The 17,946-nt window shown below is 36.9% G+C and overlaps 1 protein-coding gene across 1 annotated transcript in view; it reads right to left on the reverse strand.

Annotated features, from left to right (window-relative positions):
• Window positions 1-340: 340 nt before the first annotated feature.
• The window catches only part of LOC128989600 (transcriptional coactivator YAP1), a 61,342-nt gene continuing 43,736 nt past the window's right edge, over window positions 341-17,946 (reverse strand). The window contains exons 3-7 of the mRNA XM_054411535.1: window positions 14,815-14,955; window positions 13,608-13,783; window positions 5,205-5,388; window positions 3,600-3,694; window positions 341-856 (exon numbers count right to left, since the gene is read on the reverse strand). Of these exons, the coding sequence (XP_054267510.1) occupies window positions 764-856; window positions 3,600-3,694; window positions 5,205-5,388; window positions 13,608-13,783; window positions 14,815-14,955 (689 nt within the window). The 3' untranslated portion in view covers window positions 341-763. The remainder of the gene's footprint in view (window positions 857-3,599; window positions 3,695-5,204; window positions 5,389-13,607; window positions 13,784-14,814; window positions 14,956-17,946) is intronic.

Below are 17,946 nucleotides of genomic sequence, written 5' to 3' on the forward strand. Positions count from 1 at the left end.
TACGTAAAAATAAGTTTTATTCATTCAAATTATGTAAACAACAATTATTTTAACGGGTTTGTAATGGATTGGTTAACAGCAGGCTTACCTTACTGGTGAAAATATATGAAAATTCACAAATAAACGCATAGTATTTGTAAACACAAATGTTTTAAAACTTTAAAACCTTAAAAATTCTTGCATAAAACCATTTTTACCAAAAACGTCAAAAGTATAAAAAGTATTTAAAGAGTTAAAATTTAAACTATTAACAAGTAAAAATATTAATCGGTTTAAACCTGCGACAAAGTTTCAAGCAACTAAAGCACAGGATTAGTGAATAAGTACATTAACAACACACTACAAACACAATATACAACTTTAATACTTATCCTAATAGCATTCAAACATCTGTAAAGTAACGCTAACTATTGATAAATTATAATTCCAAATGCAAAATTTAACGAAGCGATTGTTTCAACAACGCACTTACAATAAAACTTAACATAGCAAACAGAAGTAAATAAGCTAGTATATGCTAAAACAAAACTTTCAGAGACACAACTTCCGCGTCGAGTTCAAATATTTAATTTAACTACATAACAATAAGATAAACGCTTGTTTAAACTTAACTTCAACTGTGAACTCTTTTTAATAGATCGTCTTACCTCGTTGAACTGACAATTTTCCAAAACACTTCTTAGAAACTGACACTGTCGGAAGTAATAAAATAAATAATAAAAAAGTGTAAAATGCTTTTAAACAACAAGGGTTGTTTTTGTGATCAAAGCCAGGTAAGAACATTATCTGCCTTGCTGTTTGGATTGATGAGGGCCTGGACATCATCTAAAATGTCGGAAGTGAACTCTTCTCCCAACTGTAACACAAAATGTAACATTTTAGATCTTCCTTTGACATGTTGTAGCTTTGACTAAAGATAGAGTATGATAAAGTAGGAGCTCCATTCTTTTGTTTATGTTTAAGAGTTAAAAAAAAATAACTGAACCACTCACAGCATATTGTGTTGTAAAATGGGGTACGATGAAACTGTCAAGATGCATAGGATTACTTTGCTTTTCTGTTTTTTCCTGAAGGGTTTGATGACGCTTACAAAAATTAAAGGGAGGATAAAAAATCTTGCTACAGGAGTGAATTACAAGGTGGTACCCACAAATAACCAGAATAGTGTTGCCTTAGGCTAAGCTAACATTCAGTACCATCAGCCGCTAGGTGTGTGCAGAACGCAGCTCCCTGCCAGTTTAGTACCACCGCTGCTGATATCGAGCTGTCTGGTTGTGTTCGTCTGTTAGTGACAGTTTTTGTTGGCACCATTTTTCTAGTGTTTCGGTTCTTGGGGTGGCAAGTAATAGTAAACAATGTGCAGAGAGAAGTTTTATTTTCTACTTGGAAAGAATGCTACTGAAACTGTTCTAATGTTCAAAACAGCTAACAAAAACAGCGCTATGGGAGAAACTCAAATGTATGAGTGGTTTATTCGTTTAAAAAATTTTGACATGTCCATTGAAGACAAACCTTGTCTTGGACATCCATCAACTGTCCCATATGGCAAAAATGTGGATCAAAATCTGGATCTGGTAATGGAAGACTGTCGACAGACAATTGATCAATCAATAATAAGTGTATAATCTTGGAGCTCGGTTAAACAGAAGATTTGGGAATAAAAATAGTCGCTGCCGTGTTTGTTCCTTGGGATCTGGATGACAATCAGAAAGAACGGCAAGCAGAAACTTGTTAAGCCCTGAAACAGCAGGGCTTCGTACTGACCCAAATTTTCTGTCAAAGATAATTAATTAATAACTGGTCATGAGTCGTGGTGTTATAGTTACAACCCATAAATATGGCAACAGCCAAGCCAATAGAAGACGTCATTATCACCCCGTCGGAAAAAATTTCAGGTCAAATCAAACATTAAAACAAAGCTGATTTTTATGCCAAAGAGTTTATGCCTAAAGAGTTTTTTATGTTTTTTCTTTCATAGTTTGTTCCCCCAGGTCAAATCATGAATAAGGCCTTCTATTTGGTAGTTTTACGAAGATTGCACAACAGTGTTAGAAAAAATACTTGATCTGTGGCAGACAGGAGACTGATTCTTCCACCATAACAATGCACCTGAAAACACAACCATCGATGTTCGCTCATTTTTTAGGTAACTATAAGGCTGTGCTACCTCAATTACCTTGTTCACCTGACCTCGTTCCTTAAACTTTTTTCAGTTTAAAAGAGGTATGAAAGGACAATGATTCGATCCATTGAAGATGTCAAGAAAAAAAGAAGGGTGGAGCTGCAGCCATCTCAAAAAATGACTTCAAACATTATTTTGAACAGTGGAAAACCCGTTGGGACACTTGCTTCCATGGAGAGTATATGCATAGCTTTTTATGGAGAGTACTTTGAAGGTGATAAGGTTGAAGTGTAAATAAATAATTTGTAAATATAATGTACGGTAACGAAATTCCGGTGTTTTGGGTACTTCGTGGTACATAATCCTGAGAATATAAATTTAAGAAAACAATATTGACATAATGACGCAACTTAGATACCACCCCTTGCATGGCAAATACTCAAAGACTAGCTATGACCTTGCAGCTAAACATTGTTGAAAAAATCCCAACAGTGCAACTATAACAAAGAATATGATTTAGCCTACCTTGACTAACAATATAACATGCTTCCAGTGAAATTATTAGGGAGAAAAATTCCTTCTCTGAATTGAGAGAAGATGAATAAAAATATGTACAGATAAGGGAGTCATGCTACATTAACATGTTTACATTCATTCACAAGAGATGTTTACGAGCAAGCGCTCACCAAAATTAAGTGACAAAGTGGCATACAAAATTATAGCATCAATGTAAAACATGGTACTGGTGAAAATTTCAGTTGTAAAATGTACTTCATCATACTTAGCTACAGTAGTCTTCATTATTCAACCTTCGGTTACCCAGTACTCCTTGTTATCCGATCACCCTTTGGAAGTTCGAGTACCGTGAATTCACATGCTACTTCCCAAGTGGCATGAGAACATGGTGGCGGTTACATCAAGACAACCCCTTTTGCCGATTATAATCGGAAAATACAAGCAACCTTTAGGTGCCTACACTAGACTGAACTTTCCCTTGTTTTCCAAAAAATGCATACCACTGTAGATTCAAAATATCAAACAGTTTGTCAAATACTCATACCTGCATCCCTATGCTATCCCTTGAATCTTAGTTTTATTGTATATGTCCAGTAGCTGAAAGTGAAAGATATGTATTGTTCTATCTTTATTTTAATATTTCAGTAAATATTTGTAATTCTGTTACTCTCCTTCTAATAATCGGGATGGGTTCAAATTTAAAAAAGTTAAGGTTTAAGGTTTAAATTTAAGGTTATAATATAAGTAGTAGTTTACATATATTATGTATATTAATTCCTAAAAGTGTAATTAAAAAGTTTTCAAGGTTATCTTTTTCACAGCTGCCTTGTTTGGTTGGATAATAGAGACTCTATAGTACTGACATACACTTTCTACCAACAAGAATATGTTAAAAATCAAGTAGCAATCAGCACTGTGTGTGCCCGGAACCATGTGATTGATTCAAGTTTTAGTGACTTACTGTTAGTGAGGGGTCGAGCTCAGATATGTTATCAGTCAAAGGAAGGTCATGAGAGTCGAGGGCTGCAATGTCAGCTGCTCCTGGACCGCCACCCTCTGTGGAAACAAACATTTGTTTACAAAACATACCAAAACTACAACTACTTCAATACTAAAGCTGATTTACCCTTTTAAATGGGATAGCTTATGATTTATTTTCAATTTCCTTTTTTAGTAGGATACGTTGATTTCATAAATATTTTAACATGATATAATATCCATATTTAAGAAAAACCAAACTCAATTTTAAAATCCTGAATACCTCCTACGATTGCAGCGCAACAATGAAAATCTTCCCAAGAACCATTGGTCACAGAAACATCATCATAGTCTTTCCCTGATCATGACCTAATCCTAAATCTCCCACAATTGATTAAACATCAGCATCATCTTCCATACTCGTGGAAAAATCCTGCACGGTCACAAAAACAACATCATTGTCTTCCATGATCGTGGCAAATCTTTGAATATCTCTTGTTGTGTGGACATTATTATCGGCTCCCGAGATCAAGTTAAAATGTCCCGCGGTCGTGTGGACATCATCATCTTCTCCTGCAATCACGGCAAAGCCCTAAATATCCCCTGCGGAAACGGAAACATCACCATTGTTTCCTGCAAGGCGACAAAATACTGAATATCTCCATCATCAATATCTTCTGCAATTGCAGCAGTACAATAAATATCATGATTCTAAAATATTTCAACCATCTTACATTTTTACTTGAAAAATTAATATTGAAAATAAATAAAATTTATATATTCCTAAATAAGAAGCCTTTAAAATTTTTTGCATGTCAAAAATCATCAAATTCAACTGGGCTATGTCTAAAGATTAAATAAGAATAAGAATAATTTATTCCATTGATCTTTTTACAAAGAAATAGGACACGTCATATACATAAAATCAAGCATAGATAAATTTTTCCCAAAAACAAACTGAGAACTCATTGCACTGACAAAACATACTAAAAAGTAATCATTTTCACGGAAGACGATGATAATGTCCACAAGACCATGGGGGATGTTCATGATCATTGGAGACGACGATGATGTTCCCGAGACCGGGGGAGATGTTCAACATTGTGACACCATCGTGTGAGACAATGATAATGTTTCTGTTACTGTGTGCTGAGAGAAATTTAGGATTTTGCACAGTGGCGGAAGACAGTGATATTTCTGGTTTAAAATTGGATTGACTAATTCAAATTTTTCATTGTTGCTTTGGTTTTTTTTTTTACTTAAATTACTTTGTGTAAGGACAAGAGAGGGTTGATGTAATACAGCATCAGCATCGAGTATCAATAGATTTTGGTTTCAACATATCTCTAGAAACTCTAGATACTTAATTTTTTTTATAGAGAAGTTGTAAGAGTTTAAAAGTCTCACGTAAGGTAAGAAAATCAGGTAATTAAGATAACTAACAAGTAAGATACACAAGTTATTACAAACCAAACCTTTATATGGTTTCAAACGTTTCTAAGGGATGAATTCTTTAAGTTTCACTACAAGGTTGTTGGATGTTTTAAAACCAATAAGATGCTATAAAATACGATCTACAAATACATACCACTGACGCCGTCCATGTTGTCGTCCATGGTGCTGAGGAAGTCCTCAGGAGTGTGAGGCAGACTGTAGTTGTTGCCCATGCCCAGCCCACTATCAGCAGATTCCTGACGAGCGTGATCCGTCAGTCCAGACAGGAACGGGTCCATCCCTGAGTCTGTTGTGCTGGTGCGCATCATCAGTTCTTGCTGTCAACATAATACAATATCACAGCTACATGTTGACAAATAAACTTTTAAATATAGAAGAATTTTGTATCAAACTGTATTTTAAAGTGAAAACTAGCAGAGAACATAATAAACCAGTTAGTACACAAGTTAGTAGCACTTACAAAATGTGGCAGAACAATTTTAGAAAACTGTCTTTTAAAGTAAATAACAGAGATATTAATGATCACCAAGTTCAAAAATTCTGAATGCAGGAATGTTTGATTGTTTTAAATTAAAATCTCTTTTGGTGATGTTACTAGATAACCTGTGTTACTAGATAAAACTGCAACTTGTAATAAAAATTATAAAGAATGAAAACATCAAGAGCTAGACCTCAATCAGTTATCAGTTAAAGTTAGTTAAAGACTGATTATAAAAATATAAGGCTATGTCGTGAAACATTGTAATGTAATGTTTTCTTTTTCTATTTATTTTACCAATGGATGACATAAAAAAACTCATATGACAGTTAATGACATTTATAAACCGTCATAACTGTTCAATATACATTTATTAAACATTTTTACAACAGGAGTTCCCGGTGCACATTACTTTTTTGTAAATACAGTACCAGTTTGGTGATTCTAAACTTTCCTTGTTCCCTTGTATGTATCTAAAATGTACATCTTAACCCCAGCAAAAAATCGCTCTCTGCTCACAGCATAGAGCTGGCTGTGAGCAAACACTGGTGCTGGGAGTAAAACACAGTTTTTGCTTAATGACTGTCCCTGCGCCTTATTAACCTTATTGACTGTCATCGCAAAAGCAGGAATTGTGGGGAACTGTGGCCGTTGCAGTGGAAAAGGCAGAAGTGTCTCTGACGGACGCAACAGTAGCCTAAACGGGGGATGAATATCCGTGCACCAACTGATGTTCCTGTTAATACTGTACTTCACGATTGTGATTGGTAAGGAGTATAGGAGTTTGGTTCTAATTCTTAACACTATCATCATCAGTGGCAATTCTGCCGACTCGACTCCAGTCTCGACGGCATGTAAACAGATCTGTCGACAGTTTAACACGAATTAGTAGGCCTACTTTTAAATGTATTTTTGTACCGGTAATGTGTTTTTGTGTGTGTCGGAAAGACTGTGACGTGACCATATGGTTTAGAAAAGTTTTGACAATGACGCTTTGACGTCGAAACGCGCGTAAAAGACTTACATGGATCACTTGGCGATCAAGGTAATGCAACTTTATATATATCTTTTCAAAATTTCAACGAAGCTAATTTTTTAGCTGATGTCTATTTGACACCTTGGCACTCTATATATACTCTGGAGTCTCTTGATGACATGGTAAATTCCGTAAATGAAATGATTTTGCAGTTATATGATAAGCACGCTCCAATCATTACCCGAAGGGTTAATTAAGAAGCATCCCATACCTTGGGTCACAAATGAGATCCTCAGGTTAATGGCTCAGCGGGACTCGGTCATTTGCAGAGCCAAGAGAACTAGAGATGTGGGGCTAATGGCCCAATACCGTCAGCTCAGAAACCAAGCAACAATTATTACGCAACTCTCGCCTTCATTACTTAAATATGCTGTTTTCAGATAGCAAACAGGCTTCTTCTGTGCTATGGCGTAATTTTAAAATGTTTGGTCTTGGAAAACAAGAGCAGTCGAACACTCTATCCGTCCCGTTAAATGCATTGAATGATTATTTTTTATCAGCCTCTACTAATTAAAATAGCATAGCTATTCAGAACTATTTAAATGAATTAAAACTACAATGCATTTCAAACAATGCTTTTCCCAAATTTTGTTTCCGAACAATTTTGCAATCTTGTCAGAACCAGTGGCATCAGACGTAACTCGTCTAATAGCTTTAATTTTTCATTTTTCATTCTTCTCTAAGAACAGTTTTTTTTCCAGAAAAATGGAAGTCTGCTTCAGTCCGCCCTTTGAATAAGATTTCATCCCCTAAACTTCCTCAAGATTATAGGCCAATTAGTATTCTTCCCGCTCTCTCCAAGGCACTTGAAAGAGTTGTCCAAACTCAAATATCCTATTTCCTCTCCCAAAACAATATTTTAAATGGTTTACAATCAGGTTTCCGGCAATCCTGTAGTGCTAAAACGGCTTTGTTAAAGATAACTGATGACATACGCCTTGCTATGGATTGTAGCCAATACAAAATCTTAACATTATTTGATTTTAGCAAGGCTTAAGTAAATCATGAAATTCTTCTTACAAAAATCTTCAAAATAATAGATTTTTCTACTAGTTCATTATCGTGGATGAGATCATATTTTCATGGCCGAAAGCAGTGTGTGACTATGTCTGACTGGAGGCAGGTACCTTGTGGTGTTCCTCAAGGATCAATACTTGGCCCTTTACTTTTTACTATCTACATAAACGACATCAGTTCAGTTTTGCAACACGCCAAGTTTCATTCTTAGCTGATGACTTACAAATCTACAAACCCTTCAAAGTCAGTGTGGTGAATGAAACAATTACATTAATGAACGACGACATCAACAGAATTGTTGAGTGGACAGCAAAGAATGGACTAAAACTTAACCCTGACAAAACCAAACCAATCATCATCGGCCGCAGGACAACTCAACCAACTTGAAACTTGACCAAAACTTTTTACATCACATCACTGTGTGCCATACCAAGACAAAGTTAAAAGTCTTCGATACACAACACACTAGACTGGACTGACACGGTGGTTAACACTTTAAAAGGGTGTTTGCCGCTGTCCACACACTGAAGAAGATGCAAAGACTTTTACCATTTCACATTAGCCTCTTACTGATCAAGTCACTAGTGTTTCCTCTCTCCAACTACTGTAATACCGTGGTTAATGATATGACCATGGCTTTGGCAACAAAATTGCAACAAGCTCAAAATTACTGTATAAGATATTTTAATGATGTTCGACGAGATGATCACGTCACACCGTATTACATAAATTCTTCTCTTTTAAAACTATCCGACGTTAGAGAAATACGCAGAAGAGGTGCAAGAAATATCCGCTCTGGTTCATCAACTCTCCAAATTCCTCACCATAAGACGACAGTTTTTAATACTATAATATAATTACCTCATCATAGCTCTGAAGTTTCCGTATATTGCGGTATTTACGGAAACTTCAGAGCTGTGACGAGGTAATTATATTATAGTCATAAATTCACCTTAGGGGCTAAATCATGTCTTTTGAGTTTTTTAATAGGTCATTTACAGTAACAGCATGTCGCCTTTGGAACGCCTTTGGAACCCCCTACCATTCACTATCAGGAGCATAGAATACCATTCCAGACTGACGGCGGCACTGAAAGCGTACTACCTCGATCAGATGACCGTGGCTTGGTGGGATGGCGTGCGTTAGGCCTAGGTGTGGCAAAGAGTGAATGTGTGTGTGTGTGTATGCGTATATTACGGACAAAGATTTATCACTTTAGTTTTTACTTATTATTGTGTTTATAGTTTAAAAAGTGTTATAAAAGTATTGTTTGGTTTATTTTTAGTACATAAGAGGTTAACTGTAAGAAAGGACCATGTGGTCCTAATGTTAGCCTCAATAAAAATGTATTTTCATTTCATTTCACTTTCATTTATTTTCATTTCAAAATAATATTTGAATTTAAAATTCTAAAATGGAATGTTCTTACGTAAATTTATAAAAACTTAAGTAAATAATTCTTCGAAATGAAACAATTTGTAAATATTCAATTAATTTAGTAAAATGAGTTTTGGTCATGTAGGCTGCTTACTAGTGGCCAATAGTGTTAAGAGTACAGAATAATTTGTGTAAATAAACGGTATCAGCATTCTGACACATACTTTCTCCCATAAGTTTGTCAACAACCTTTATCATGTGTAAGCGGTGAGAGTAAATATACGGAAATGGGATTAGTACAATTTTGTTCAGAATTTAAAGGACTACATACTACATTTTTATCAAAATCGTTCAGGCCATTTTTGTGAAAATAGATTTTTCCGTTATTTTATGGGGTTTTTATGGGAAAATAACATAATTTACAATAACTTTTGATACATAATTTTTACAGAAATAGGATTTGTACCATTTTGTTCAGAATATAAAGGACTATAACATACAAAATTTTTATCAAAATCGTTCGGGCCGTTTTTTGGAAAATCCTATTTTTTCCGTTTTTTATGGGGTTTTATGGGAAAATCCCCATTAAAAATCAAAATGTTTTAAATGAAAAAAACTATCAAAACTTTAAGGACCATAACATATTATGTTAAATTAAAACCGGATTTTTTTCTAAAATCGTATTTTTTGTTATTTTATGGGGTTTTATGGGAAAATAACATAATTTACCATAACTTTTGAACCATAATTTTTACAGAAATGGGATTTGTACCATTTTGTTCAGAATTTAAAGGGCTACAACATACTAAATTTTTATCAAAATCGTTCAGGCCATTTTTGAGCAAATTCAATTTTTCCGGTTTTTTATGGGTTTTTATGGGGAAATCCCCATTAAAAATCAAAATTTCAAAAAATGAAAAAAACGCCTGGAGATACTATGGATTAGAACCTACATACCAAATTTCATCGAAATCGGACCACAGGTGTAGTCCCTAGCTCTGTACACATCCAGACACACAGACACACACACACACACAGACATCACTTCGAAAACCACTTTTTTGGGTCCAGGGGGACCCAAAACGGATATATCCACTCAAAACTCAAACTCGAAAATTTTGACGAAAACAATACTTTCTCCATATACTATGGTATAGGGGGAGAAAGTAAAAAATGTGTATATAGAAAAAATGGCTTGTTTGATTAGCCACTTAGATCATGTTGATTTGAAAAGGTTTATGTTATCAATTTCTCTAAATAGAATAGGAAGTTTATTGAAAAGTTTTAATTGTAAATATTTATGTACCGTAGTTATAAGTAGATGAGTTTGTTTATTTTTGTAAAGTTTTATACTATTCGTTAAATTTGTTTGCTTTATCTTGTGTTTACTCCCTGTGTTGTCCAATATACGCCCTATAGTTTGACACCCTCATAGTCCACAAAGTGTCGAACTATCGAGGTTTTACTGTATATTAAAATACAAATATTACATCTGATAAATTTGCAGATTAGCTTAATTTCACCTTTATAAAGAACAAAGACAAGGTTGCTTTTGAGTTAAAAATTAAATTAATAATACCTCGCTAACCAGAGCTAACACCTCTACAAAGTTATAAACGTTTAACAATCATAGCAAACTATTGTATTTTTAAAAGTATGCCCATCTATAGTGAGATTTCCGAAACTAAAACTCAAAACTGAGATTTGCAGAGACAGTGATGAGGGAAGAGGCCTGGTGGTTGAACTCTGCATGGTTTAACACGCCATTCACACTGACATTGGGCCAGTCACGGGTAATCTCCAATCGGAGACTACTTCACAAAGGCTCACCAATCATAGCTGATGCATCGTCATTTGACAAAAATAATTGATTTAATTAATTTTTTTTCATATTTTGGATTTTTTTGATAGGTGAACTGTTTTAGAGTTAAGGAAAAGAAACTATTTCAGAAGCTTCTAAATAGTTGAATATACTTAGCCAAAATGATCTATAATGTAACAATATGGTTGGTGTGATCCTAGAAACTCAAGAGGAACTGCAAGAGCTGTGGTAGCAATTTTAATAGTACTTGTGATTTTAATTGTTTATATGAGTTATATAACTTTGATTATGGTACATTAAGGCAAATTTTTCACAATTTCAGATTATGTTTGGATGACAAGACAGAATCATAAAAGCTGTCCTCACAAGTAAAATTTACAACTTCACAAGTGAGATAAGATTAGTGCTGGACAAATGAAGGAAGGAATACCACGGTGTTATTTAAATGATAAGCTTTTAAGTACATAGGCTGGTCTGTTAAAAGAATCGAGAGCATTTAATATAGAAGTATTAACAATATCTTTTTGTCTACTACTGTATTCCACCTTTTGTGAGTCACACTTGTTAAACATAAGTAACACAAGTTTTTCTTGGTCTTTGGGAAATTGAACACTTATTATAGGACCTAAAAATCATAAATGCTGTATAAATTGGTTGAACAATCACATGCAAAGTTCTTCTCACACTCACAAAATAATGAAACAACTGTGCATTTGCTTTGGTGTGGTATTACTAAAACGCCACTCGATAGGGACAGAAAGGATTTTACATTTGACATATTTAAATACACCATATAAATTATTAGGGATGGACGGGTCCCGAAATTTCGGGAATTTTTCGGGAAAAAAATTTTCCCGATTATCGGGACGGGATTACATTTGATTCGGGAATTTTTCGGGACGGGATTTGGTCCGATCGTCGGCGATTTTGCCGCTTTGCGAGTGCCGATGACGCCGCTATTGCGAGCGATAGGTCCGCAAACGCAGTAGACGAAGTCATTTCGACAATCGCGCCGTGTCCGCGGAGTCCTACCGACGATCGCGCCGTGACCGCGGAGTCCTACCGACGATCGCGGCGTGACCGCGGAGTCCTACCGACGATCGCGCCGTGACCGCGGAGTCATGCCGACGATCATGCCGTGACCGCGAGTCATACCGGCGATCACCCCGTGACCGCGGAGTCATGCCGACGATCGCGCCATGACCGCGGAGTCATGCCGACGATCGCGCCGTGACCGCGGAGTCATGCCGACGATCGCGCCGTGACCGCGGAGTCATGCCGACGATCGCGCCGTGACCGCGGAGTCATGCCGACGATCGCGCCGTGACCGAGGAGTCATGCCGACGATCGCGCCGTGACCGCGGAGTTATGCCGACGATCTTGCCGTGACCGTGGAGTCATGCCGACGATCATGCCGTGTGACCGCGGAGTCATACCGACGATCACGACGTGACCGTGGAGTCCTACCAACGATCATGCCGTGACCGCGAGTCATACCGGCGATCACCCCGTGACCGCGGAGTCATATGACGATCACGACGTGACCGTGGAGTTCTACCGACGATCGCGCCGTGACCGCGGAGTTATGCCGACGATCTTGCCGTGACCGTGGAGTCATGCCGACGATCATGCCGCGTGACCGTGGAGTTCTACCGACGATCGCGCCGTGACCGCATTATTGGACCGACGATCGCAACGTGACCGCGAGTCATAACGATGATCGCGCTGTGACCGCGATTATTGTACAGACAATCGCACTGTGACCGCGGAGTCCTACCGACGATCGCACCGTGAACGCAGAGTCATGCAGACGATCGCGCCGTGACCGCGGAGTCATGCCGACGATAATGCCGTGACCGCGAGGCATACCGGCGATCACCCCGTGACCGCGGAGTCATACCGACGATCACGACGTGACCGTGGAATCCTACCGACGATCGCGCCGTGACCGCAGAGTCATGCCGACGATCGCGCAGTGACCGTGAGTCATACTGACGATCATGCCGTGACCGCGGTCATTTTGACGATCGCACCGTGACCGTGAGTCACAAGTTTCTATAGATACCTGTATATTGTTACCCATTTTTTTTTTGTTTTTATAGATCAGTACCACAAACGGTAAAAATTGATTTTGTATGTCTTTTTTTGGTAACTGCAATACTCAGACTTTCTTTTTATGCACAGAAAAAATCCCGTCTCGTCCCGTCCCGAAAATCGGGAAGGAAATAAAAATCCCGTCCCGTCCCGTCCCGAACTAAAAATTCAATCCCGTCCATCCCTATAAATTATACTTTCAAAATGCCTAAAGCAACGATAACCACATGGTTTATGACATATTCATTGATAACTCTACAAAGACCGAAGTAGATTTCCTCGCCTTCAAATACACCAGTACCAGAATTTTGTCCAAACTAATAAAAAAATGCTGAATCATCAAAATTTAACAAAACATATGTCTTAAATAACCTCATTATGTGTGAAGAATGGTTACAACAAAACAAAATCTAAATCATGGTTACAGAAACCTAACCTAACCTAACCTAACCTAACCTAACAAAAGAAACACACACGTACACACAAACACCAAAGCACACCTGTCAGCGACAAACCACGCGTACAAGCCCCTAAGACAAACCAACCGTGGCCATACGTTGAAAATCAATATTTTTAAGCTATGGACCTAAGAGATAATTGCAACCCCTCCCCTCCCCATTCCATGCAGGAAAATGTTTCTCTTCCTTCCGCCCCAAACCTCCTGAAAGGGAGTTATGCCCATTTACACCATCTATGTGCTGTGTATACTGACCTGTCGCATGATCTCTTGTCTACGCAGCTTGAGTTGCTCACGCTCCAGTTGCAGTGACTGCAGTCGCAGCTTCTGTTGGCTAATGGAGGACTGGGCCACGGTCGCCTGAGGCAGCCAGGACCCAGCACCTGAGGGTAACTGCACTCCAGAGGTCGGTGGCCTCTGTAGGTGGGCAGCTGTAACAATGTATACATAGTAGAGGGGTGGGTCTTTTAACATTATTTAATCACAACTTTCTTTTCTCCGATTCACTACCATTTGGGTTAGGGTGAGTAATGTTTTGGACAAGATCTTTGGTGTTAATTAGCCGCAAATAACCCCAAGTCCCGCTTAACTGAACTAGTTGGGACCAGTCCCTAATTGTGTTACATTATTTTTTGGAATAGCTTAAAATAAACTAAAATATAAAATAATGAATTTTATTACTGTAAATCACTTTATATTTATTCCACTATCACGGCAACATTGTTATCAATTCTCATGATTAAAGCGACACCATTATCATCTTCTATGATGAGGGAAGTCTTAATATCCGTGTTTAACTACTGCAATCGCATCAGTACACATGATCATCTTTCGTGATCAGTTCTTGTTACACAACAGTCTTAAAAAATAACTAACAGACCGCTATTAAAAAATGCACACTCGGTAGGATTAAATACTAAAACAAACAGAGATCTTACTGTATATTCTTCGTTATTCAGAGGGAGGTGGAAACAATGGAAATAATTCATTCGTATCAAAGCACACTCCTCAGTTTATTATCACTTCAAATCAAATGTTGATCTATATCCAAGCTGAGAAAATTTACACTACTTTTATTTTCAATGTGATTTGTTTTATACGTTATTGAAGGTCTTTTAAAGTTTGATTTTTCAAAAATATATAAAATTCACAGTCAGCTTAAGGTTTTTCTGGTTTCCCAGTCTGCTGCAAGCAATTTATTCAGAAGACAAAGCTTTATTTGAAATCTAACAACTGTAAGCCTTTCTCCCCAACATTTGGATCGAGTAGCGTAACTTTGGTTTAGTATTTTGTGGTTGTTAATACATATCTCAGACTGGACATACCTTTTGTTAGTATTAAAAATATGTCCTTGTAGCATCTTCCTTGCCCACATCAACTATTGCCGAAGAAATACTGAACGTTAATAGTAGCACATTTACAAAGTTAAAGTTGTAACTGTAGAATTACAGTATACACTTACGTATCCGAGGGTCCAACCAAGATGTAGTTCTGGTCTGATGGTTGATGAAGTATGTTTCGCCCTCAGGAGTGGCGGCTTGCTCCCACCCCTCAGGTAAAGGGCCAAGTGGGGCTGGGCTGGTGGCAGGGCTGTTGCCCTTGGCTGAAAACAAACATTACCTTCAAATACAAATGTGGCTCGTAACTCGTAACAGTTCTCATAATGACTATTACCTTAGTTCCATTCAATGCTTCAAGCACCAAGGTCAGATATATCAGATACCACGAGTAACATAAACCTTCATTTACAACTATGTGAGCATTACTCCATCAGTTCAACCCGACAAGAAGTGCACATTGCTGGATAGCTAAGTCAGTCAGGTAGCCGGCTTGATCCTGAGCACAATCAAAAACCTTCATTTTGTGTTTTGCCTTACGGATTACTTCTCAAATAATATTACAAGAGGTTAAATTACCTCATTTCCGTCAAAGTAATCCTTATGTCATCTGTAGGCGACCAACTTTGATGCTTGCCTATGGCATTATTGTCAAGCTAGACGTAGAATGTATCACTCGATGGGGGTCATCAAAAGTCTTAAAAAGCACGTAGTCACACAAACACATAAACACAAATAAAAAACGATAAAACGCATGGCCATGCAAACTGTCATTACTACACTCTATCTCAACAATGATGCCATAGACAGGCATCAAAACCGGTCACCTACGGACAACATAAGGATTACTTTGACAGAAATTCTTGTAATGTTAATCAAAAACTGTTTTATAGTTCAAAACTGGACTCAGCTGTCTTTGCTCATGTAGCTTTTAATGGACGGTCCTGGCTGAAGAAACAGCGTGTCTTAGTCAGTAACAAAGCTACAAGGCATCACACTTCATTCCACACTCATCTGTCACTCGTATTCAAGTTGAATTAAGCTGATTTGCAGCGTCTCTATCTCAATCGAAACGTAATGTGCTGCAGCTGTGCTTTATCAGCTAAGACCTTTTAGAAAACTTGTGCTACTAATCCAGATCATCATTATTAATTTTCAAACTTCTCTACAGGTAAAGAAATTATTTCTTTCGCATTCATAATAAGACCTATATTCCTGAGTTTATTTATTTTTTAGCGAATTTCCCTATAGGGAAGTAGCTATTACCGTAGGTGGCACGGTAAGACCTAGACCCGGGACCGATTTACTTTTTCATTTTGATGTCCCCAGAGGCCAAAAACACCATTCGTTCAAATTTTTATATATGTATATATATATACGTCCGTGAACGCGATAACTTGAGTAATTTTGGTCCGATTTTGATGAAATTTGGTTTAAAGGTGTAAAGCGAGATAAACTTGAATGAGTTCGCAAACCAGCATGATCGGACCATGGGAACGGGGCTTTAGGGGGGGTTTTATGGGGTAAAAATTGGTTTTTCTCACTTTTGATCCTCAAAACACAAAATTTCCCAATTTCTCTTTAGACCTTTTTAAAGACCTTAAAAAAACAAATAATTTAGCATTTGAAAGTATTTTTGTTCGATTATTAGTAACGGAGAAAATTAAAAAAATTGTAAATTTAAAATTCCCATGTTATTCTTATGGAGAATATTGTCAAATGTTGTAATTTGCTTGTTTATGGATATATTTTGATCAAACTTGGCAAATTTATTTATTTTGTACTAAGCTATCAATATTTTACTCAAAAACACACTTTATTAGGTTCCTTGTAGCAGCAAACCTAGGTACTCGTTAAACCTAATGCTATTAAAATATATTTAATTGAAAATCAATTCAGACAAATGGAAATTCGCTTAGTCGGCAGGTTTGCTGCGGCGGGGGTATTTTATCGTAAACTTGTTTAAATAAAAACCTAATAAGGGAACACTACATTTTCACGGCTACAAGTTTACACTGATAGGTATTTAGATAACAAATAATGTTTATAACATTTTGATCAAACATAGTATTTTGATCATTCTGAGTAGTAGAGATTTGAATCTACAAGGGTAAGCTGAAGATAAACAATTCATACTTCTTCCAAGGGAACCTCACAGCCTGTCTTGTCACAATTTGCAACTCTCAGTAATGCTTGGAAACAAGTGAAAAGATCAATTTGGCAACTTGGCTTTGAGAAAGATTTTGAATTATTAGTTAACGGCTAGACAGAACAGCAGACGACATAGTCAGTTGTAGTTCCAGCCTGTAAACCTAACACAGGCCATTTATTACAATGAGGGCTCAAGTGGATCTGACATGCTCTGATACCTTGGATGCTAATTAGAAGAAATGTGGGCAATATTGTCTCGTCAGCCACCGAACCTCCTTTCTAATCACTCCTCTCACCTCGGTGAAAACCACATTTCCATTTTGAACAGATCATATTTTGCAGCTAACAGCACGTAATAAGTAAAAATCATTTGGTGGAAACTGAAAAATCAATAAATCTGAATGAATCCAAATTTCTAAAGTGAAAGAGCAAACATAATGGAAGTGTTTTGGAAAAATCCTTAGAGAACTTTTTGCAACTCTTGCAAATTATAAAGGTTTGTCAAGCTTTAGCTGTCTTTTGGTTTAATGTAACTGGTTGGTTTTAGTTCATCCCATGGTTGTGGTACACAATGTTATATGATATGCCAAAACAGTTTCTCTAAATGTTGTTGTAGAGCAAAATCAATCTGAATCTATACTTATTTAATACGCAAGCAGGTTTTTTGTTTTTACTTATTTAATTACTCCTCCGAAACTACTGAACTGATTGACATGTTTTTGGTGTCATTGGAAAGAGCGTAACGTGAAGTTGTGCAGGAAACTTTCTTTTTAGGGAAATAATTAGAGAGTGAGGCCCTGGGACCCTTTAAAGTTTTGTATCTCTCCATAAGATTAACATGGGAAACAAACATTGTTATGAAATTAAAAGTGAACAGAAGAACATATGTAAATTGTAAAAAGTCAATAAGATTGCTTATTTAACAGTTTGCTACAAACATTTACTGACTTGGTTGAAATGATATATTTACTATTTGAATTTGGGTTAGCGTAAATATTACAATGGAAAAAAGGGAGAGAACGTGGATAATTTGATATACTTAAAAGAAAACTGAATTAACACTGTGCTGCATTTCTTAGAAATCATTGAAAGAGCTGATTTGCAAA

The sequence above is a fragment of the Macrosteles quadrilineatus genome, unplaced genomic scaffold, assembly GCF_028750875.1.
Source record: "Macrosteles quadrilineatus isolate MER2022 unplaced genomic scaffold, UCM_ALF_1.0 Scaffold_3__2_contigs__length_128488019, whole genome shotgun sequence".
Lineage (NCBI taxonomy): Eukaryota > Metazoa > Arthropoda > Insecta > Hemiptera > Cicadellidae > Macrosteles > Macrosteles quadrilineatus.